Source organism: Entelurus aequoreus, linkage group LG03 (assembly GCF_033978785.1).
Source record: "Entelurus aequoreus isolate RoL-2023_Sb linkage group LG03, RoL_Eaeq_v1.1, whole genome shotgun sequence".
Lineage (NCBI taxonomy): Eukaryota > Metazoa > Chordata > Actinopteri > Syngnathiformes > Syngnathidae > Entelurus > Entelurus aequoreus.
In genome coordinates this window covers 63,378,698-63,402,991 of record NC_084733.1, presented here as the reverse complement: position 1 = coordinate 63,402,991, position 24,294 = coordinate 63,378,698, and the positions used below count along the sequence as shown (strand labels likewise).

General features: G+C 38.7%; 1 protein-coding gene across 1 annotated transcript in view; it reads right to left on the bottom strand.

Moving 5' to 3' along the window:
• Positions 1-13,276: 13,276 nt before the first annotated feature.
• Positions 13,277-24,294, bottom strand: part of LOC133645936 (attractin-like) — a 38,714-nt gene continuing 27,696 nt past the window's right edge. Inside the window, exons 9-13 of the mRNA XM_062040864.1 lie at positions 23,495-23,744; positions 20,007-20,190; positions 19,784-19,938; positions 17,051-17,135; positions 13,277-14,495 (exon numbers count right to left, since the gene is read on the bottom strand). Of these exons, the coding sequence (XP_061896848.1) occupies positions 14,486-14,495; positions 17,051-17,135; positions 19,784-19,938; positions 20,007-20,190; positions 23,495-23,744 (684 nt within the window). The 3' untranslated portion in view covers positions 13,277-14,485. The remainder of the gene's footprint in view (positions 14,496-17,050; positions 17,136-19,783; positions 19,939-20,006; positions 20,191-23,494; positions 23,745-24,294) is intronic.

Genomic DNA, 24,294 nt, shown 5'->3' with positions numbered 1-24,294 from the left:
TGGCTGGTGAGGCACTGACTTCATCACAGTCAGATTTACAAACATATGAACCCTAAAGTGTATCTTATTCACCATTTGATTGGCAGCAGTTAACGGGTTATGTTTAAAAGCTCATACCACCATTCTTCCCTGCTTGGCACTCAGCATCAAGAGTTGGAATAGGGGGTTAAATCACCAAAAATTATTCCCGGGCGCGACGCCGCTGCTGCCCACTGCTCCCCACTGCTCCCCTCACATCCCAGGGGGTGAGCAAGGGGATGGGTCAAATGCAGAGGACAAATTTCACCACACCTAGTGTGTGTGTGACAATCATTGGTGCTTTAACTTAACTTTAACTTTACACATACAAACTGTAGCACACAAAAAAGCACATTTAATAAAAAAAAACGTTATTATGGTCTTACCTTTACTTATAAGTGCGGGAACAGTGGTGTTCGTGTTGGAGGAGTTGTGAATGAATGAAATATGAAATCCGTGCTGCAGTCTGCAGGTGTACCTAATGTTGTGTCCCTGTTCACGGCTCCTCCGGCGCGAGCATTGTTGTTTTTGCACTTTTTGGCTGCTTGTTAAGTGCCTTTTTTTGGGTGGATTCGGTCTTGCACGTGGAGGGTTTGGGTGTGGGCTTTGGTTGGTGTGGCGCTCTCATCGGGGCCCGGGGTGCTTTCTGCGGCCGGGGTGCATTAGCCGGCACAAGGAGGCGGGGTTACTGCGAGCCTCCCACAGTGCGTCTTCGCAGCAGTTTTATGATCGCTCAGCACAAGAAATACGTTACACACATACAGTTGTTGACAAAATACACTGTACATTATATACCTCAGCTAACTAAACTATGGAAATGTATAATATAATTCATATAGCAATACGGTCTCACTGCACAGCAGGCCAGCAGTTAGCCGAGTCCGCAATCCATGTTGAGGCACAACACAGTGACGTGCCTCAACTGGCTGCTGATCACCACACCGTCTCTTCTCAGTATTTGAACGGCAAATGTGAAAATTCAGCGATTTTGAATAAAAATAATCTAAAACTGGTGAAGTTAAATGGAAAATAACTTTATAGTATAATCACTGGAGGCAGGTGAGGCGGGGCCTCACCTGCCTCCAGTGACCGCACGTCACTGATTGGACAATATAGTTTACATACCAAATGTACATTTCCATTTATTACAAGTAATAAGAAAACGTAAATGCTTGCCTTACCTATCAAGGAGGAAATAAGCAAGTTTGGCATCAAATGAAAAAATCTTCTCCGCCTTCAATTCTCCATCTTTCAAAGGCATCCCTCGTTTTGTTCCTGGCTTTGTCATGAATAAGTTGAGAATGGTAACAAGGTCTTTGAGATTTACTAAGGTCTGACATGTTTAGTAACTTTACCAGTGGCAGTAGCCAGACAAAGATGGCGGTGCGTAACTGGCAACCTGGATGTGAATGTGAATGACCATGCGTCCTCTTTTCCCCAGACATGGCCTCTTTTGCGGGGCTGTCCGGGCGGAGTTTCTTAAATGCCTCAAATGTCCGGCATTTTGCGTTAGGGTTACGTGTATTTTCAATGTACGTTCAGGGTTAAGAAGGGGTTCAAAACAAAACAAATTGTGCGCACGCAGCAGCATTGGTGAGGGAGGGGCAGAGACAGAGAGAGCAAGAGAGCGAGGGAGTGGATGGATTGATTGAGACTTATATTAGTAGATCGCACAGTACAGTACATATTCCTTACAATTGACCACTAAATGGTAACACCCGAATACGTTTTTCAACTTGTTTAAGTCGGGTTCCACGTTAATCAATTAGTGGAGAGACAGACAAGACACCCGGTTTGCTTGTTTGTTTTTTATAGTATCGATTATCGCTTTCCGCCAGTGTTTTGTTTTGTTTATATTTGCCGGGTCAAATTTCCGTCCCCGATTATTGCGTTTTTATTTTGATTCGCCAAAAGTTTTATCAATGACAAATACTGCCTCGGTTAGCACTCGGACAAGTTTACCGCGAGGGGCTGTCAAAATAAAGACTTCATGGTAAACACTAAGGTGAGTATAAAGTCAACATTTTTAACTCCAGTAAATGAGTTATTTTAGTCTTTGTGAGTCCATGGAAACGTCACTTTTATCTCTCACTGGATCCACATCGTTCGAGGATGGAGACAAGTTAGCTGTTAGCTTCAAGCTAACCATCACCCGAGCAGACTCCTCCACCCCAAAAACATACTTTGCAGGTCAAAAAACGGGGCAATTGTTTGCCTTTTAAGGTGTTAATGTGCGAGGAGTGTTCAAAAGGAGTCTCTTGGAGAAGTGTCAGACAAGTTAGCATCGCTGACAGTGACGTCATCACCGTCATTGTTTACTGATGCAGAGATGCTGACTGTGCGTTATGATAAACGCGCATGCGTCACCAGGCTCTGCTTTTTATCGATAGATTTATCAGTTTTAATTTTTTATTATCTATAGCAGGGGTGTCAAAAGTGTGCCCTGGAGGCCATTTGCGGCCCACAGCTTATGTTTTAAAGGCCAACGGCACATTCTAAAAATACTATTAAAATAAACAAAAACATAACAAAAGTGAAATAAAAAAGCTTAAAGGGGAAATGTAATTTAGAAAAAGTTGAAATGTTGACTAATAAAACAAAGCTGTTTTTTTTTTCTTTCAAACTGTCATTGCTCAAAACATAATATTGAATCAAAATCAATGTTATTATGAATTATTGACCTATCCAAGGTTCCGATCACTTCACATCAAATATTCCACTTTGAAAAATATTTTTGGTGGAAGATTTTGCATATTTTGTGTGTTTGCCAATAAAAACATAGTTTTGTTTGACAAAAAAGGGCAGAAAACTAACAAACAAAAAAAACCATTAAAAAAAAAAAACATTTTGAAATGAGGGATAGATCTGAAGTTGATGTAGACTCCAGAGATTTAAGCGTTAAATATAAAATGTATCTATGCCCTGGCACACCATTATCATCATTTCATGACCGAAGCAAAACACTTTTTACACATTTATACTGAAATAAATACACCTACAACTTATTAAATATAAACATAGAACAAACTAGCTGCAGCAGTTAAGTTTAGATCCATGAAGGAAAGAAGAAAGTGAATGAATGTTTATAACTGAATACATTTATATATGTATACAAATTTGTTTTCTTTTTTTTTAATTACTTTTTTTAATGAATTAAGTAACATTTATGACAACCTTTTTCCAAAACACAATATAGAATGTGAGATATAACAGGATAATGCATACCTTTATCTTTTTTTTTTTTCAAAACGCTTACAAAAAAGCGGGACCACAAACATTTACTGTGGGATCCCATTTTTATGACTTGATGGGGTCCCTGGGACCCCATTTTGAAAATTCTTAGCACAGACACTGCTGTCAACAGAGGAGAAAAAATGCTTTATTTAAATCAGGTGTGTCCAAAGTGCGGCCCGGGGGCCATTTGCGGCCCGCAGCTAATTGTTTACCGGCCCGCCACACATTCTGCAAAAATTGCAAAATTGATAATATTGCAAAAATTTAAAAAAACATTTTAAAAAAGTGGAATTTGGTGAAATCTAACGAGAAAAAGTTGCAATGTTGACACAAAGCTGCCATGCAGGCTGTTTTTTTTCTTTTGTCTGTTTATTTTTCTTTTTTTTTGCCATTGCTAAAAAAAAAAAAAAAGACTAAAATTCTATGTTATAATGAATTATTACTTAAAAAATATCACTTTAAAATGTTTTATGTGAAAAAAATATTGCATATATTGTGTGGTTGCCATAAAAAACCCATCAAAGTTTTATTTGACAAAAGAGCATAATACAAACAAAATAATAGTTCAAACGTAAAATCGACAGATATATCTGAAGTTGATCTCGTAATTTAAGTGTTAAAAGTTTTTTTTTTTAAATAATAAAAATGTATCACTTTATGAGTGGGGGACCTTTTGGATCCCAAATATATTTAGTAGGATTTTATTTCACATTTCACTAAATACTGCATATTTCAGTTTTACTATAAAAAACAAAGTTGTCTTTGACAGAAAAGGCATAAAACCTTTTTTTTTTATATTTTTTTACTTTATATCAACCTGAAGTTGATATAGAGATTTACTGTGAGCGTTAAATAAAGAAAAAAATAATAATTTGACTTATTTTTTACATTTTAATGATTGAGACCCTTTACGGTCCCCGGGAGCCCTAAATGTTAAAAAAAATAAATCCATATATTTTGTTAAGGTTTGAAAATGAAAAATATCAAAATGGCCCCCGCATGCTTACATTTTTCCGTGTACGGCCCTTAGTGGAAAACGTTTGGACACCCCTGATTTAAATAAATATATTGTTTATAAAGCAAGTTCGAGTATCATTGGCAAATTTTCACCTAGTCCCTTGGCGTGCTGCCCGCTTTGGCACGCATATATGTGTCCTCTTTTTGGGATTTCAGAATATGGTCAGCCTAGCTTAGGACAAGTTAGCATACTTCTAATATGGCGCCAAGAAATAAAATGCACTATTATTTAGGTGTTATCATACTAAATTAGCTGACTAGCTAGCATGCCAACATTAGCATGATGACATATGACAAGTTAAGTTAAGTATTAAATGCACTATTTTAAGGTGTAAACATACATAATTAGCTGAACAGCAAGCATTAAAGGTTAGCATGCTAACATTAGCATGACGGCATATGACAAGTTAGGTTAAGTTAAGTATTAAATACATTATTTTAGGTGTAAACATACATAATTTTCTAAACAGCAAGCATAAAAGGTTAGCATGCTAAGGTTCGCATGCTAGTGTTAGAAACATTAACATACATCCAAGATGGTGCCAAGTATCAAAATCCATGATGTTAAGGTGTTTGAGCTTAATGGAGTTCTTTATGCGTGCACATGAACGACACTTTCTTCGAGTTCAATCATCAACGTCCTCTCTCCGAGGATACTTTATTTTCTTCTTCTGTTGAACACACAACTGCTGCGGTGTTAAACACTACACAGCACCAGAGCGCCCCAAGTGGAGAACATGTGCTACAACATCCAACCTCTACAACAAAGACACACAGAGTAAGAGCGCAGATATATACAATCTTAACACCCCCACTCGCTATTAGCTCACTGTGTTAAACCAATTTGTAAACAATATTTTAAGAACATTTTCCATCATCCTGTTTTGTTAGGATTCCTCCTTCTAGTCTTTATCCCAAAATGCCAAACATATTCTGTGAAAAACATTTCAACTTATGTTTAGTAGATGGTTTTGTCAGGATATCAGCAACCATTTGTTCTGAAGGGCAATATTCCAGTAATACCCTACCAGTAGCAACAATGTCTCTTATGAAGTGGTATTTCACATCAATGTGTTTGCATCTTTGTCTGTTAACAGGATTTTTAGTGAGTGCAATCGTACCTTTTAGGTATCTGAATACATGTTTCACTGTATTCCAATGTTTCATAGTAGGTTCATTAAAGTGTTGAGATAGTTTACTCACAACAAAGCTTATGTCAGGTCGAGTGCATGTGGATAAGTAAATTAAACTTCCCACTGCTTCTCTGTACTGTCTTGGTTGTTTCAACTGTAGTGGATTGTCCGAAGCTTAAGCAGGCAACAAAAGTAGTTTAGTACAACAAATTTATTTACCCATTATCAGAAGTGCAGGTTGAATTGAGTTGGCCGTGCAGACAAACCACAAGTTACTCCGGAGCCAACAAGACACACACAAGCCAAAATCACTGCAGAGTTCCGGTCTTCTGCCATTTTTTATATGTCTGTTGTGCGTCATCGTTCCTTATCGAGTGCGTCAATGTCTTGTTTTGCTTTTCCTATCTGTTCCATAACAACTCGAATCCTTTAGACAGTCAACACATTCTATAGACAGGTTGGCACGACTTAATATTCACTTTTGTCCCACAACTGGTCCATTCAATGGCACAAAAATACAAGAGTATTGAAAATGAGCGGACATTCTTAAAAGACAAGAAATATAGGTCAAAAGGTCAGAAATTCTACTACATACCCGCCTTCCAGGGTCTTAAGACCCTGGACCAAAACAATTTCTGATATAGACCACTAACTTAAATCTCTACCGCAGATAGAGGCAAAAACCTCAATGTTTTTATACGAGGCAAAAATTCCGTCTATGACCCTCCTTCAGAGCGATCGCTGTTACCAGCCTGCAGTAAAACCATCTCACAGAATACAATTAGTGGCCTACCCTTTGATTTAGTAAAGGAATAACAAATACTTTGATCATGAACATCATTGAACATAAATAGATGAATGTATATAGACTTATGACTGTAAGACATTTGCAAAATATTTTTCCCGGCATTTGCAATGAATGTAGTTTCCAATATTGTTAATTATCAATTGATTTTGAACACACAACTGAATTTCGTATGAGTCCATGTTCGATTAATGCTCGTATAGATGGCTCGGTGGTGCCTCAGGCTGGTGGCCTGCCGACACTTCGTTGGGCTTTCGGCTGCCCTGGTGAAGAAAGAGATCCACTCAAACAGTCTGTCTCTGTCTCTTCTTGGGGTGTGGTTCAGTCCATTGGGCAGACTGTTCAGTGGCATGTGCGTGCTGGCCGAACTTGGGGAAAACTCAGGTAGAGTTGGAGCTGTGGGGGCTTTGGGGAAGGCTGGGGCAGAGTATGGGGTGTGGGGCTTTGGGGAAGGCTGGGGCAGAGTATGGGGCTTTCAATTCAACCTGCACTTTAAAGTTACTTTTATTAAATTAATTTCCAAACTAACCACCACCACAGCAGACATCTTCCTCAATCCTATCCCAATACTCCCATAAATTAGAAAGGTGTTTCACAACAGTGGTTAAGTAGTTATTTTAAGTAATAGATCTCAATATGTAGAAATTAATAAGACTAAATTTGCCCTAGTGTGTGAATGTTGTCCGTCTATCTATCTGTGTTGGCCCTGTGATGAGGTGGCGACCTGTCCAGGGTGCATAGTCAAATTGTGAAACAAAAATTAAAGTTAAATCAAGTGGAAATTGACAGAGTATATGAACTACATTCTTGAGAATAGTAATTGATCATTAATATGTTGGAAGCCACACATTGAACATATTAAAGAAAATATCCAAATCCATTGCTATTCGGTATAAAGTTAAACACATGCTGAATAAGAAATGTCTGCACATGTTATATTATTCATTTATTTTTCCATATGTAATATTGTTTTGAAGTTTGGGGAAATGTTTATAGAAGAATTATAGACCCAATACTTAAAATTAAAAGGCTCATTTCAATAATACACAAAGCATTATTATTATGATCATATCAATCCATTTTTTAAGTCATAATGTGTTAAATGTTCAGATAATTTAATTTTAAAACAATGGCAATTATGTTTCCAAGTAAAGAACAACAGCCTTCCTGTTTGTATTCTTAGCTTGTTTACATTATGAGGAGAAAACTATCATTTATGGGGGATATTGATTTTTGAAATAGGTCAAGTAAAATATAGTAACAATTACTTTCATCTTTTAACGTTGATGTTCTAGGTAATTTAATGTTCAGTAATTGTATATCATAGGCCAATATAAGCTTTGGCTTCCGCCTATTCTTTTTTCGGTCATTCTTTTTTCTTTTCTTTTCTGTGTGTAAATGTGTATGATTGTTAATATGTCTAATTTACTGTTAAACTGCTCACACAAATTGGTTGATGGTTGATTATATGACCAAAATAAACTTATTTCATTTATTCATTCATTATCTATCGCACTCATAGTTTTATTCCATTTTGCATGTAATTATTCCTATTGATTTCTTCCCTTTTCACTCAAACAACTAAACGAACAAATAAACAAACTTGCAGCTAACCACAATCAACAGCATACCATTTACGAATACCTTCATTTGTCACTTTCTCATCTTTTCTTCACTTTCGTTTTCCTTTACAAACAACATCCTGTATCCATCTCTTCCTTACACTTCACACAATGTTTCTATTTTCTGTTCTCCTAGAAACCATTCACATAACGTAAGGTTATAAACATCCTTTTCCCATATTTTCTCAAACCATCCTCTTCACCCTCATTCTGTTTTTTCACCTGCTCTCTCTTCCTCTCTCTCTCACTTTCTCTCCTTCTCTCACAATACAAACACAATAATCCAAAATAATCAGTCTTATAAAATAATTTTAGCTTTAGATATGATTTAGGGCAGTGGTTTTACTTTTTTCCCAGTAAACTAAAGAAATAAAATACAGCATAATGTCATCATTTTCTGATTTATTAAATTGTATAACAGTGCACCATATTGCTCATTTGCTGTGGTCTTACTGTACTTATTTGGACAAACAAAAAAAATAAGAATAACTAAAACGTTTTAAAAATTAAACAAGTGATTAAATTATAATAAAGATTTCTATACATATAATCAATCATCAACCTTCTTTGGATATTGCAATAGAGATCCATCTGGGCTCGTGAACTTAATTCTAAATATTTATTTTGTTGAAGAATTATTCTTCTATAATTATATTTATAAAGGATTTTGAATTGTCGCTATTTTAAAATATTTAAAATCTCAGGTACCCCTTGGCATACCTTCAAGTACCTCCCTTTTTTGTCCGGGCGGAAACACCATACCCTCCTTTGAGAACTACTGGTTTAGCCTATAAAAAATCCTTTGTCTCATACATCATTACACTGTACAACTCCTCTTTGGGGGGCTAGGTTGACAGGGAATGCAAAACAATAACAGTGCAATACTTTTTTATATCATGGTCGTTAATGCCTAGTTTCTCTTTTAATAGAATCTATTTTGTTTCCATTTATACCCTTATTAGTTACTGTTTACTTTTTAGTTCTTCTTCCAAAGGGAACTCTCCTGAAGGAATCAATAACGTTTTATCTGTCTATCTATCTATCTATTACTAACCCGAGCACAATTCATGACGTCATGCTCATCTTGCAGACAGTTATTTCCATTTAGTTTTATTCTCTATTTGTAATTCTACATGCACCAATGTCACATAAAAATTTGCTTTCTTTGTTATTTATTTACATTATTATTTCTGGTTTACTTGCTGTCTGTTTACTTAAGTTCTCATATTTTGGTCTGTCTTCCTTCTGATTAGAATTTGTTTAACGCTTCTCTACGTTTTGTTTTGACAATGGCGCTGAGTGGCTCTTATCTGTACTTCTTCAGACTCTATGTTTCACAGATGCCCTTAGATGTATTAGAATAAAAATTTAACTTTTATTTTATTGTGTTTTTATTCCTAAAAAAATTAAAATGTCAATGTATGATCAATTTATCTTTATCAAATTTAAATTCAATATTATTAATTTATTTGTTGTATAACTATTAATTCAAAGTTACAGTGTGTCCTAATCTATGATGTGTGCGTTTGTTGCAACTTCCCACAGGAACTGGATGGATCAGATAAGCAGCAAGGCTGTACCAAAAAAAGTATACTAGACATATAAATGAATGATGAATTAAACAATGTTTCAATGTCCCACAATCCGTATTTATTTATTGATATTTAAACGTGTAATTTTCCATATATCTATTATTTTACTGGACTTAGCAAGCACCTACTACTAGCACACGCTACAGACCGAGAATAACTGTTCAACCACACTTAGTAATGCCAAGCTAGATGCTAACTTAGCCTTACTATGCCTCAGTAAGCAAACTTTTGCTAACCTAGCCCAATGCTATGCTAACACAATGCTAACCTAGCTCAATGCTATCCTAACACAATGCTAACCTAGCTCAATGCTATCAGTGTCACTCCTCTTCGAACCAATGCCTCACGCAGCTGTCACTCACACAGCCTCGTCACACGCACACACTCTTATCTCAAAATGTCTCCCAGCTGAGACTTTTAAAAAAAAAACTTTTTTTATATGCGTCACACAGTCACTCACACACAGAGAATTTACCAGCACAGTTAAAAGTAAATGCAATAGACAACTATTTTTCTCATCCAGAAGCACAGCTGTATCATATCAGAACCTTAATAATAAGAACAACATTTATCATTCACTCTTAGATGGACAAATAGTCAAGTTTAAGGAGGGTATTCTGGACTTCCCTGCTTAGGCTGCTGCCCCCGCGATCCAACCTCCGAGAGCGGAATAAGATAATTAAATGGATAGATCATACACTCATATGTTTTCTGTACATAAACTTTGTCTACTTTCTCACACGCACACACATTTTAGACAATTTCCAAACTTTTACAGATAGCGGGGCTGTGAGAAAAAGCGTGAAGGGGGAGGTTGCGAGAGGGGGGGAGGAAAAGGAAGGGGGGGAATTAAACCAGATAAGAAACCAGGTGCTACACAAAAGTTATTAAAATACGCAGATATATATATATAAATTTAAAAAACACACATTTTTATCCCACAAACCACGCCCCCCTGGTCCGGACCAATATAAACAACTAATGCACACATGCTTTTGTGGAATCGGCCGCCTCATATCACAAAAACCAGGTTCCATCATTGCTCATAAAACGGCGATTAACCCGTTTCATTGAGGCAGCACCTGCGTTATCCCTGACCAACATGGAAAACCCTGGCCTAACGCCCAATAGGACCACTGGAAATCACCCAGCATCCTACAGACTCGTGTCTGGTCAGTCCATACAGTTTCACCAAGTTTCACCAAAGCAGTTCTTTATGCGTGCACATGAACGACACTTTCTTCGAGTTCGATCATCAACGTCCTCTCTCCGAGGATACTTTATTTTCTTCTTCTGTTGAACACACAACTGCTGCGGTGTTAAACACTACACAGCACCAGAACGCCCGAAGTGGAGAACATGCGCTACAACATCCAACCTCTACAACAAAGACACACAGAGTAAGAGCGCAGATATGTACAATCTTAACACATGATTGTTAGAGATAAACAAAATTAGTTAAAAAGCAAGGAAAAACTTTAGCATGATGACATAGGACAAGTTAGCATATTGTACATCCAAGATGACAACAGGTATTAAAATGCATTAGTTTTAGATGCAAACATACAAATTAGCTGAAAAGCTAGCAAAACACATTAGCTTGCTAAGATTCTCACAAGTATGCTAGCAAGTATGTAGTGTTGCGTCTGACCAGATGTTCCTCCAAGGGGAATTTAAAACGCTGGTCAGTCCCAAGTTCTTTAGATGACATATAAACTGAAGTCAAAAGTACCACCAGGGACAGGATAGGTATTTTGTAATTCATTTTCAAATATTTGAGAATAGAGACCAGCCTCGAACAGCACATACAAATGCGTAGCCAAAGTTGATCTGAAAACATCCCGGAAAACACTCTTCTTCAATATCTCCCCCCGCCCTCACTTGTCTCACCCCAAACACATGCTCATTGTGTCTCTTATCTTGAGTCGGCCTGGGAAGAAAAGCAAGGAGGATTCCTCCTCTCTGCCTTCTACATTAGTAGGTGCAGTTTTTTTTTGTTTTTGTTTTTTTGAGCAAGCTAGCAATAAAACAACAGCATAGTTACATGGAAGATAGATGGAGGGAGTCCACGTCAATGTCGTCATGGTCAGGGAAGCAAGCACTTTGTCATTAGATGATTTGAAAGCAAAAGAGTACAATATGGAACATTAGCTATTTGTAATATGACTATGAAAGTAAAGAAGTAACACAAAAATATGGATATATGAAAATATATATATCCTTCAATTCCCCCTTCAAGATCTTTTAAAAAGATCTTTACCTCTAGTACAACACTTCTAAAGCACGTCCCACATTAGTAGGTGCAGTTTTTTTTTGTTTTTGTTTTTTTGAGCAAGCTAGCAATAAAACAACAGCATAGTTACATGGAAGATAGATGGAGGGAGTCCACGTCAATGTCGTCATGGTCAGGGAAGGAAACCAACAATTCTCGAAAGTCTCCATTTTGCTTGACCCCCTTCAAAGACATAACAAGCCCAGAAACAGGGTGGGGTTGACCTTCTACAGCTCTAACAATGATGCGGGTGCATAGAGACTTAGCACAAGGGGCGATAAAGCAACCGCATGAGGCTATGATGGCCAAAAAAACTCCAATGGAGACCAGGACAGACTTAATTAGGTCTGTCCACCTGCCAAATGTGCTTTGGAGCCAATCTTTGAAGGGGTCAGAGACCCCTGAAACTTCAGCAAGTTCCTTAGACAGGGCCTGGAGGCCCTCTAAGGCCCTCTGAACTGAGCCGTCAGGGGCAGTGTTGTTAGGAATGAAGGTACAGCATTGGTCACCAAACATTGCACACACCTTCTTCCTTGGCTAGGATGCGGTCAAGGGCTATGCGGTTCTGGATGGCCATGAGGGAGGTCGGGGCAAGTTGTTCAGCAAGTCCCTCAACGGCGTCACGAGTCAGGTTGGTCAGTCTCAACAGATTATAAAAAACATAGTTAATGCGTTCTACATTTTTAGTAGCAGTCACAGGGAAAATAGCACCAATGATAGGAAGGTTCTCGAAACCTGCACAGGATTCACACCACAATTTGTGTTGTGAGGGGACCCCCTTGGTTGTCCAATTGCATCAAAGTAAACACCATCAGGGTTACTCGTCAAATCAAATGAGCCCGTTACACTCCTCCAAGATAAAACATGGCGGCGTCGGCGAGAAGTTAGAGAGGCCGCTGAGACAGGAGTTACAAGGGGAGTTAATGTGGTACCCACTGGGGTGAGTGGGGTCACCAGTCTAACCATAGCACAAAGCCCTACGGATAACGTTGGGATTCTAATGTACAATCTGTGCTCCCAACAATACCAGAATAAGTCAGCTCGTGCCCAAGGGCCTATCCTTGAGCCATCTATCAGTGTGGTGCACCAGGAAGGGTTAATGTCACCCAATTTGTTTGGGGACGAAGAGGGTCCTTTGAATTGAAAACACGTGTAATTCAGCTTTTGGGCCACAAATGGAAGAAGTCGGGTGGAATTGTCAACAGGAGAGTACACACTAGCCAACAAATCGCACCCTGATGGCGTGGGTTCAGAAAACAAGGAGATAAGACAGTTTGAGCCATTTATGTCAGTCAACTTAAAAGGGGCGGGGTGAGTGTGGGGAAAGGGACGTCCAGCGGAACAAGCAACACAGTCACCTAGGTTTTGGCTCTTAGCCATGCTAGTCATCCACCTGAGCCACAGGTTGCCTGCACCTGCTCCTAAAGTCAAAGCTACCAGGTCTTCGGTGGTGATGTCATTAGTATACACAGATGTGAGAGCCTTTGTAACGTCACCGAGGTGGAGTGGCACTTTAGGTGCTGCAGAGGAGGCAGAGGTAGTTAACGCCCTCTCAAGGATATTAATTTTAATAATCCCCTTAGGGTCTGTACCAGTCTGGTCAACCCCCAAAACAACATAAAAGGGACTAAGGCATAACACCCGCACTGGTAATTCTAAGGGCAAGGGGGTTCTGGGAACGATCAAAATTCCTCTGAAAGGTCATCCCTCTCAGAATAACTTTGAATTGTGGAGGTATTTTGGAATAATACGGGTCATGGTAATCCAAGGGCCCTGTGTAGTGGGTTACCTGCGTCCACGAGGGGCACCACCCACTAGAGTATGTTGTCTGCTTTCGACACCAATGGTTCAGTTTTGAGTCGTAACAAAGATAGAGGTTAATACCACAGTAAGAACTATTTTTTCCCCCGCAATTAATCACACTGCACAGGTCAAAAAAGTAAGTCTTGCTGTCCTCCTTGACCCAGTCTATTTCAAGTCCGCCGTATGTTCTAAGACACTTGTCAGTCACTGTCATCGGGAAGGAAGGACTGAGGCACAAGGACAGTAGAACAAGCCCAAACACCAGTCCGTCAGGGAATACTACTGGGTGTAACATCCTGCCTTTCGTCTATCAAAATCAGAGTAATTCAGGTAACGAAACGGGGATAAACATCAAACTTTTCACTTAATATAACGACACAGATAGTTATGCTGAAAACAAGCAAAATGTAACGACACAGATAGTTATGCTGAAAACAAGCAAGAGAAATTGGATAACTTCGAGTATAAAGGCTGGTCTCAAATAAGGATATACAATGTAGAAGTTGAAAAGAGTAATATAGGTAGAAAATCTCTCTCTCAGCGTCGTCTTCTGGGCTGTAGGATTATGTGTGTGTAATTAAAGCCTCGCTCTTCTATGACCTAGAGGGGGAGAGGTTACTAGCACAATCACCCCCTTCAGTGTGTTACTTCGTTAACACACACACTAAAAATTAGTCGTTTTCTGCTCCCGTTCTTCTTCAGATGCCTCAGGCTCAAAAGGCGCTGCTAGGGGGTCGAGTGGGGCAGATGATGTGGCTAGGGGATCGAGTGGGGCGGATGATGTGGCGATGTCAGCAATGACATCCGCTGGTGATCTGTCAGGTTCTTCAGCAGGAGTGCAGAGGGAGAGGTGGTACCAGGTGTCCCCTTTACCAGCTAGTCGAAGGGCGTGAGACGTCCGTTCCACGACCTTGAAGGCACCAGTCCACCTGGGCTCCGTCCACTTGCGTTTGATGACCTTGAGCTTGACCCACTCAACGGGAGGGAGCCTACACGAATCTGTGCAGAGAAATTATTACACAAATTCTGAATTTGTTCAAAGTACCATTTTGGTTTTACGCTGATTCCTCCTTCCAGGGGGGCTGCTGGTCCTGGGAAGGGCTGACCTGAATGCAGTTCATAGGGTGAAAAACCAGTTTTGTTCATGAACGTTCGGATGGTCATTAAAGCCAATGGCAACGCGTCAACCCACTTCAATTTGGTCTGTGCACAGATTTTTGCCAATTTTGTCTTGATGTTTTGGTTCATTCTCTCGACCTTACCTTGGGACTGAGGATGGTACGCCGAACCAAACCTGTGTTCTAGTCCGAGAGCCTTTTCGACCAAGGCTAGGTGAGTATTTTTAAAATGGGTGCCGTTGTCGGACCTAATCTTTTTGGGGAAACCATGTCGGGGAATTAGGTCATTAACAAGCCATTTAATTACTGATTTTGCATCCTCTTTTGAGGTTGGTGTTGCTTCCGGCCAACCACTGTAATTGTCAACGCAAGTCAGCAAGTACCTTTTCCCTTGTACCGGATTGATCATGTCAGTGTAATCGATCGTCCATTCTTCACCATTTTGTGCCGGAATGGGGAAGGTTCCCATTTCTGGTTTCAGTGTTGGTCTGGGGTTAAAGTCCTGGCAGATATCGCAGTATCTGACGTAGTTGTCCACAATGTTCTCCAAATAGGGGTGTCACCATAGTGACAATTTCGCTTTTGTTTGCTTTGCCCCCACATGTCCGGGACCGTGGGCCCATCGGAGCATTTTTTGTCTAATTCCTGGGGCCAGGCCAGGTGACCATTTGGCCCTCGCCAAAGACCTGTCGGGTCTTGTCTAGCGCCTCTTCTCAGCCACAAAGTTTTCTCTTGTGGTGAGGCCTGCTCCTGATGTTTTCTGATTTCATCATCAGACAGGGCAGGTAGGAGTTCTGTCTGGCAGGCAGTGGCAGTCATGATAATTCCAGTCTTGTCATAGCCAGCAGTCTGCTTAGCTACGGAGTCAGCAAAGTTGTTACCATCAGTTACTGTCCCTTTTTCCTTACTGTGTCCCTTGCACTTGACAATAGCTATCCTTTTAGGTAGGAGCAGCGCTGTTTCCAGTGCTTCCATTTCTGTCTTGTATTTAATCGGATGTCCTTCAGCAGTCAGGAAGCCATTTCTCTTCCATTTAGGAAGGTCAATGACAGCTGACATGAAGGCATAAGCCGAGTCTGTAAAGATAGTCACTTCGTGGTCTTTTCCTTGCTTTAGGGCTTCTGTCAAAGCCACAAGTTCAGCTCTTTGTGCCGACAGCTGTTCGTCAAGTGTCTGGGTGGCCAAGGTCTCCCATTCTCCTGAGCTGGACTGCTGTACCACTGACCATGCTGCCTGCAATCCCTTTTGAGGATGTCTGAAACAACAGCCGTCAATGAACAGCCAGTGGGAGCCTGGGATGGGTGTGGTCAACAGGTCTGGTCTTATCTTTTCAGTCAAAGCAACTCTCTCCTCACAGTGATGTAGTTCTCCACTATTTATGTTATCAGCCATGTTGATTCCTTCGTGTGTAAAAGTTATGTGAGGTTGTTGCAAAATTTTCATGAGTTTGCGTTGTTTGAGTGGCGTCATGGTAAACAAATGTGATGATACATATGCAATGACAGTGTGGTTTGTCAGTACTGTAAGTGGGTGTCCCATGACAATGTGTGCCGTTTTGTCAATCAGTTTTGCCAAAGTGGAAGCATGTTGCGAGCATGTGTGATGTCGAAGTTCAGATAGGTCAAGCAGGATGCTGGTGTAGGTTAAAACGTGACGCGTTCCCCCTATACCTCCCCCTTCAGGTTTCTGAAAAAGGACAGCGTTAGCAGTACCTTCACTCTCAGAAACATCTAAGTAGAAGGGTAGTTTGTAGTCTGGTACTGCAAGGGCAGAAGCAGAAGACAAATGTTGCTTGAGGTCAATGAAAGATTGTTCGGCCTCGACCGTCCACTGGAGGGCAGCATTTGAGTTGCGGACTCCAGCAGTGCGGAGGAGGGCACGAAGAGGAGCTGTTTTCAAGGAAAAACAAGGAATGTAGGAGCGGCTGAAACCAGCCAATCCATGTATTTTAACTTTTACTATGAACTTACTTTAAATATGTACGTGTGCGTGTATTATTTGGACATGATTTATTATTACATATTTAGTTGGGGATAATATCTATATTTTTAGAAATGTTTGGTTGCTAATTATTTAAACTGAATATTTACAATTTACAATTAGATAATCTTTTATTAGTGCATATTTAAAAAAAAATTCAAAATAAGAAATTATACGATCATAAATAGTTTTGAATTATATTATGACCTGTAGCAATTTTTTAGCAAACAATTTTGTGAATTCAATTTAATTTGTATCACATTTTATTTTATTTCTATAAGCATTTGTTATGATTTGTGTATTACATTTATATCATTAACATTTCATGTTTTTGTATTATTTCCTTGTGCTACTGTACTTTCATTTTCCTATTTTTCCAACAAAATGAATGCATTTTCTTCTGCTATTCATGGCGTTTTGCGTCTTGCATTGGGGGGGTGACTGATGGTTGCTTACCTGTTGCTGGCCACCGCCGAGTGTCCGAAGCGGTTGACATCGTGGTAAAGTTCCGGTCGGGGCAGCAGCGTCCAGTCGTCACACGCTGAAGGAAAAGAGGAAAAAATATTGTTTTTCTTCATTCTTTGCGACATAATTGATTTATTTGAACAAAATAGTGAAATCATCTCCTGAAAATCTCAACTTTCTCTCTTTCATCCATGAGAAAGAGAAGACTCCATCCAAAGCTACACAGTACCATCTGATGACACAGACCGGTACTGCAAGGTGCAAAGTCACAGCACTTCAAATTGAATGTGGAGCTCTAATTGCCTCCAGCTCTTTAAGGAGGAGCAATTAGGCCTCGAGCCTAACGATCAGACAATTAGCCAGCTTAGGAGGACGACCCTGCCAGGTGGGCCTCCATGACAATGGGTGAGATGAAGGGTGGTGGAGGCGTGACGGAATGTAGCGTGACGATGACGACCCGGCCCCCAATGTAATGACCCGCAGGGGACATGTGACTTCAACTGACACTTCTCAGACACAAAGGCCTCCTTTTTGGCCAATTATTTAGGGGGGAAATTGCAAAAATAATTGAGAGATACTCATTTAACGATCTATTATTGTCTTACCTGTTCCTAATATTTAGGTTCAAAATATTGGATTCAAGATACATGTTTAATAACAGGGTTCTTTCATTTTAAAATGGCTGATATTACCTGGTTCAGTCACACCAAGAGAGATTTAAAAAATTTGCAAAAATTAAGGGATTTGAAAAAACTTTTTTTTTCACATAAATATTACACACTTTAATTACCGGTTAATACCCACGTTTGCTTTTTAAATTCTCAATTCAACAAATTATTCAGTCGGACAGCCATTTAAAAACTTTTTTTTTCAAATATTTGTAAGTATTGGCATAATTAATTTCAAGCACTTTAGTGCATATTTCAGACCTCGGGAGGTCAAATTTAAGCATTTTTGACACAAAATATTAATTTCAAGCACTTTAGTTGAAATTCAACCAAATTTCAAGCATTAGAGAGGTGAAATTGAAGCATTTATGACAAAAAAATAAAATTATTAATACATATTAATGAATACAATGAATGTAGGTTGAAATTCAAGCATGTTTCAGACCTTGGAAAGGAAAATTGAAGCATTTTGACACTAAAAATATATGACTGTTGACAAAAACATAAAAATAATTTTGAGCACTTTAGTTGAAAGTCAAGCATATTTCAAGCCTTAGAGTGGTGAAATTAAAGCATTTTTGACAAAACAAAAATACATGAAAATGAGAAATGTATAAAATTTATTTCAAGCACCTTTATATTTCAGGCCTTGGAGAGATGAAATTTAAGCATTTTTGAAGCAAAAAATATACTAATAAATACTAATGAATACAATTAATTTTAAATACTTTAGTTGCCTTGGAAAGGTAAAATGTAAACATTTTTGACAAAAAATATAACAATATTTATAAATGTTATTCATTTTGAGCCCTTTGGTTGACATTTGGGATATTTCATGCCTTGGAGAGGTCAAATGGAATCATTTTTGACACAAAAATACTAATATTGATACATATTAATGAATACAATTAATTTAGAGCACTTTAGTTAAAATTCAAGCATATTTCAGGCCTTAGAGAGCTGAAATGAAAGCATTTTTTGACCAAAAAAATCATTAATATTGATAAATATTAATGAAATAATTAATTTTGAGCACTTTCGTTGAAATCCAAACATATTTCCGGCTTTAAAGGTAAAATTTAAGCATTTTTTTTAAAACACAAATATTACAATTGATACATATTAATAAATACAATTAATTTTGAGCACTTTAGTTGAAATTCAAGCATAACTCAGGCCTTAGACAGGTCAAATTTAAGCATTTTTGACAAAAAATATATTAATATTGAAAAATATTAATGAAAACATTTGTATTCAAAGCACATTAGTTGAAATTCAATCATGTTTCAGACCTTAGATGGGTAGAATTGAAGCATTTGTTACACAAAATAAAATGTATATTAAAATGTTTTAATGAATACAATTAATTTTGAGCACTTTAGTTGAATTTCAAACACATTTCAGGACTTAAGAGAGGTGAAATTTAAGCATTTTTCACACAAAAAATTGATTAATATTGTTAAATATTAATGAATACAAATAATTTCAAGAACTTATTGGAATTCAAACATATTTAAGACATTGGAGAGGTAAAATTGAAGCATTTTTGACACAAAATATTAATTTCAAGCACTTTAGTTGAAATTCAAGCATATTTCAAGCCTTAGAGAGGTGAAATGAAAGCATTTTTTGACAAAAAAAACAATTAATGAATATTAGTGAATAAAATGAATTTAAATTGGTTAAAATTCACATATGTCAGACCTCGGAAAGGAAAATTGAAGCATTGATACTAAAAATATATGACCGTTGACAAATAACAAAAATAAATTTGAGCACTTTAGTTGAAATTCAAGCATATGTCAGACCTTAGACGGGTGAAATTGAAGCATTTTTTACACAAAATAAAATGTATATTAAAATGTTTTAATTAATACAATTAATTTCAAGAACTTTCGCTGAAACATTTTTTGACACAAAAAATACTAGACACAATTGCAAGCACTCCATACCTTGGAGATGCAAAATAGGAGCGTACCTATTGAAGTAACCACGAGTGTGTGGTCGGACATAAAACGTCGGCCATGTTAAATGTAGTGCGGCGTGCGGTACTGACCGAGGCTGTAGGCCAGGAAGTCCGAGGAGAAGCACTCGGCGCCGTGACTCATGGACGTGTCATTGTGCGTGTTGCCTCCAAACACCAGCATGGCGCCACTCACCATCACAGCCGTGTGGAGGTAGCGGAAGAAGCCGCTGTCCCTCAGGATGGTCCTGCACCCGCCAAACACTGACTATTATGGTCTGGAAGAAGGCCACCCCCCGCCTCAGCCTTCCCTCACCACTTCCTGGTGTCCACGTCCAGCTTGTAGAGGTCTCCCGCCAGGCCGTACTTGTTTGCGCTGAAGGCCTTGTAGCCTCCGTGGACGTAGATGGCTCTGGTGGACGCGTCCAACACGCTGCTGTGTCCGTAGCCCCCCTGGATCAGCGCCCCCTCCGTGGTTGCCACACTCCACGTGTTCTTGTCTGCACAGACAGCAGAAAGTGTCAAGGGTTACAGGGTCAGACCATGGCCACTGCCAAACCTTTAAAACAAGTTCAAGTGTGAACACATTTAGGGAGCAGGAAGTCACTTCCTGTTCTATGGTTATCATCACATATTACTGATTATTGTTTGAACTTTGAGTTGTTTTTTGTAATTGCATTTTCCATTTGCACTTTAATTGTATTGACAGTTTAGTTAAAAACACATTTATTATTAATTTAGTGGATTTATTTTAGCACAAAATAATTGTATGTAAATCTTTTTTTCATCAGTTATTTATGAGTTCTTTCTTATGCAGTATACTTGGATAGTACTTCTTTTTCTAACCAGCCTGACCTAAGCCTAAGGTTTATGTTTTAAATAAATAATCATCTTTGTGATTAACACATGCTTTCATATCGTTTGACAAGGTTGTAAACTTTAAGTTGGATTATTTTTGTATATATTTTTTTATTGTTCAGTCCAACAAAATAATACACAATAATACAATAATAATACAATTCCAAAACCAAACAACATTCAGAATAGGAATCAACAGAACAATTGAGAGGACTCACAAACATGACATAAAACAATCCAAAAAATGAATAATATCAACAACAGTATCAATATTAATATTAAATAATATTAATATTAATTTTGAGTTTTGATTGACTTTTGTGGTGAACATTTTGGTGAGACAATAAATCACGTTTCACTCGGAAGGTTCCATGGTTGTTTAGCTAGCAGGCTACTTCCTGTGGACAAGATCAACTAGAACATGGGTTTTAAACTCTGGCCCGCGGGCCAAAATTGTGCCCCTCCCGAAAATCGTCACATCCGCTTTTCATCCAGTCCAACGAGTGCTGGCCCAGTCACATAAAATGTGCGGCTTCTGCACGCACACACAAGTGAATGCAACGCATACTTGATCAACAGCGATACAGGTTACACTGAGGGTGACGTATAAACAACTTGAACACTGTTAGAAATACACGCCACACTGTGAATCCACACCAAATAAGAATGACAAACACATTTCTGGAGAACATCCGCACTGTAACACAACATAAACACAACAGAACAAATATCCAGAACCCTTTGCAGCACTAACTCTTCCGGGACGCTACAAGTTGTGTGTGTGTGTGTGTGGGGAGTGGGGGGGTTGGTGGTATCGGGGGGTGTATTTTGTAGCGTCCCGGAAGAGTTAGTGCTGCAAAGGGTTTTGGGTATTTGTTCTGTTGTGTTATGATGCGGATGTTCTCCCGAAATGTGTTTGTCATTCTTGTTTGGTGTGGATTCACAGTGTGGCGTATATTTCTAACAGTGTTAAACTTGTTTATGCGGCCACCCTCAGTGTAACCTGTATCGCTGTTGATTAAGTATGTGTTGCATTCACGTGTGCGCGTACAGAAACCGCACATATCTTGTGACTGGGCCGGCACGTTGTTAGAATGGATGAAAAGCGGCTGTGACGACAGCTCGTAACGGACGTTAAAGGCAGTGCCTTTAAGGCACGCCCCCAAGAATGTGGTCCGGGTGGACTACGAGGTATAATGACTGATGAACACCTTCGTTCGATAATGAAGGTTGCCTCAGCTCAAAGCCTGAGCCCCGACATTAATGAACTAGCATCCAAGAAAAGATGGCAGGTATCTGGCTTGGGCACATCAGATTAGATCAGTGTGTTGCAAACTGAGCAGTTTAAAGTCCTGAATGGTTGGTTTATTCATTGTTATTTTATTTTCAAATGTATTAGCCTGTGGAAAAAGTTAATGTTGATATTTACCTCAGAAGGCTGCAAATAGAAAAGAGGCATTCAATTTTTATTTAAATTGCATTTGATGTGCCATTGATATTTTTTAATTATTATTATTATTATTTGAAACTCGATTTTGCATGTCACTATAAAGTTATATAAGCCTTGCTTGTTCAATATTCAATGCAAAACTTGTTTGGGTCCCTATTAAAAGGTTAATTTGTTCAACCTTGGCCCGCGGCTTTGTTCAGTTTTACATTTTGGCCCACTCTGTATTTGAGTTTGACACTCCTAAACTAGAAGATAGACTCTGCAAAGAAAAAGAAAAAAAGAAAAAAAAAGAAGCTTTCGACTAGTTGTACACGGTCTCCATCACTTGTGTTTTATTTTCCTGTATTCAAACACAGTGTTACTGTTCAAAGCAGGTGTAATGTGGCCAAACATATTAACTACTCTGTAAATTCCGCACTATAAGCCGCTACTTATTTCTTATACTTCGAACCCCATGACTTATAAAACGAAGCGGCTAATATATGGATTTCTTTCGCTAATGCCCATAATGTTTTGTGTTCAATAGTTTGCATTAAACCCAAGCAGAGGATTAAAATGGTGCGTTTTTGTTTGTGCTATGGCGGCCTCTTTTGGACCAGTTCGCTCACTGCAGGTATTACAGGTTGAAAATGTGCTTCCTTTTTAAATGCCTTACACCGGAATTATAGCCATCCATAGCGTTCTGCTAGAAAAGATTCTTTATTTATCACTCCGAGCAATGTTTGTAAGTTTCACAGTATAACTAAAACAATTCTTATTTACGGTACTAAACCGTGATGTCTGTAGGAGTGTTTTCATGCACGTGCTATTGTAATGTCATGAAGCCAGTGTCGTTAGCATTAGCTAATATGCTAACACGTTTAGGAGTTAATTTACAATGGCATTCTTTTTACACTGTTTCAGTTTCACAAATTCCTCAGTAAATTCACCAAAACGTCACCGTGGAGTTATTGAGTCTGTTTAGTTAATCGGGAAGCTGACTTCCGCAGCTAGTGGGTCCATGACCATGACTTCTGTTTTGTTTGAACAGCCGTTTTACTACTGCATTACAGACACAGTTAAGATTTGTAAATGGACATTTACAAAACATTTCTGTGTAAATAATTCATTTCACAACGTATATATCTGCGGTTTATAATCCGGTGCGGCTAATATATGGAAACATATTTTTTTCTTCAGAAATGTAGTGGGTGTGGCTTCTATCCCGATCCGCTTTATAGTCAGGAAAATACGGTGCTTGTTAAATAAAAGTGCTGCCTTGTTTTTAATGAATACTTGGGCCTACTACACTACTGTTTTTTTTAATATTGGTTGATAGGGTGGTACTTGGAGAGCCAAGTGGTTTTCTGAGGTCGGACTGGGTGAAAAAAGTTTGAGAACCACTGCTCCAAAACATTAATTTACAGGTCGATTTACACATGTACAAAAGGTCAATAATCTCAGTTAATATAAGGAAAAATGTTTTTTTAATGTATTGTTTGTGTTTGACAACTTACTGATGTTGTACTCCTGCACCAGGCTCATGTACCCGTAGAGAGGACAGTGTCCAAACAGCACAAGCATCACGGGGGCCTCCCCGTCTTGCTGGGGCGGCACCACGTGAGCTGAGTGTCCCACCACGGCGTACTGCTCCTTGCTGCGGGGGCTCAAAAGAACCCACGTTTGGTTCTGGACGTGAAAAACCCACAGCTGGCTGGACACGTTTCCAGTGGAATCGATTTTGCCTCCGTACATGTAGATCTTACCCTGTGGAAAATGCGGGTTGGCTCGTGTTAAAAAAGCAAAAGAAATCACGCAATACATAAAAAATTGCTCTTTAAAAAAAAACATTAAAAAAAAATAAGAAAAAAGGACAATACCAATAGATGAAAAGGTAAATGTGATATAATCAATTTTGCAAATGTCTTGTTAGACACAATTAGACATTCTTTCACAGGTGGAGTTTTTATTTTGGGGCACTTTATTAAAGGCCTACTGAAACCCACTACCACCGACCACACAGTGTGATAGTTTATACATCAATGATGAAATCTTAACATTGCAACACATGCCAATACGGCCGGGTTAACTTATAAAGTGCAATTTTAAATTTCCCGCTAAACTTCAGGTTGAAAACGTCTATATATGATGACGTATGCGCGTGACGTCACGGAGAGAACGGAAGTATTGGTACCCCATTGAATCCAATACAAAAAAGCTCTGTTTTCATCTCAAAATTCCACAGTATTCTGGACATCTGTGTTGGTGAATCTTTTGCAATTTGTTTAATGAACAATGAAGACTGCAAAGAAGAAAG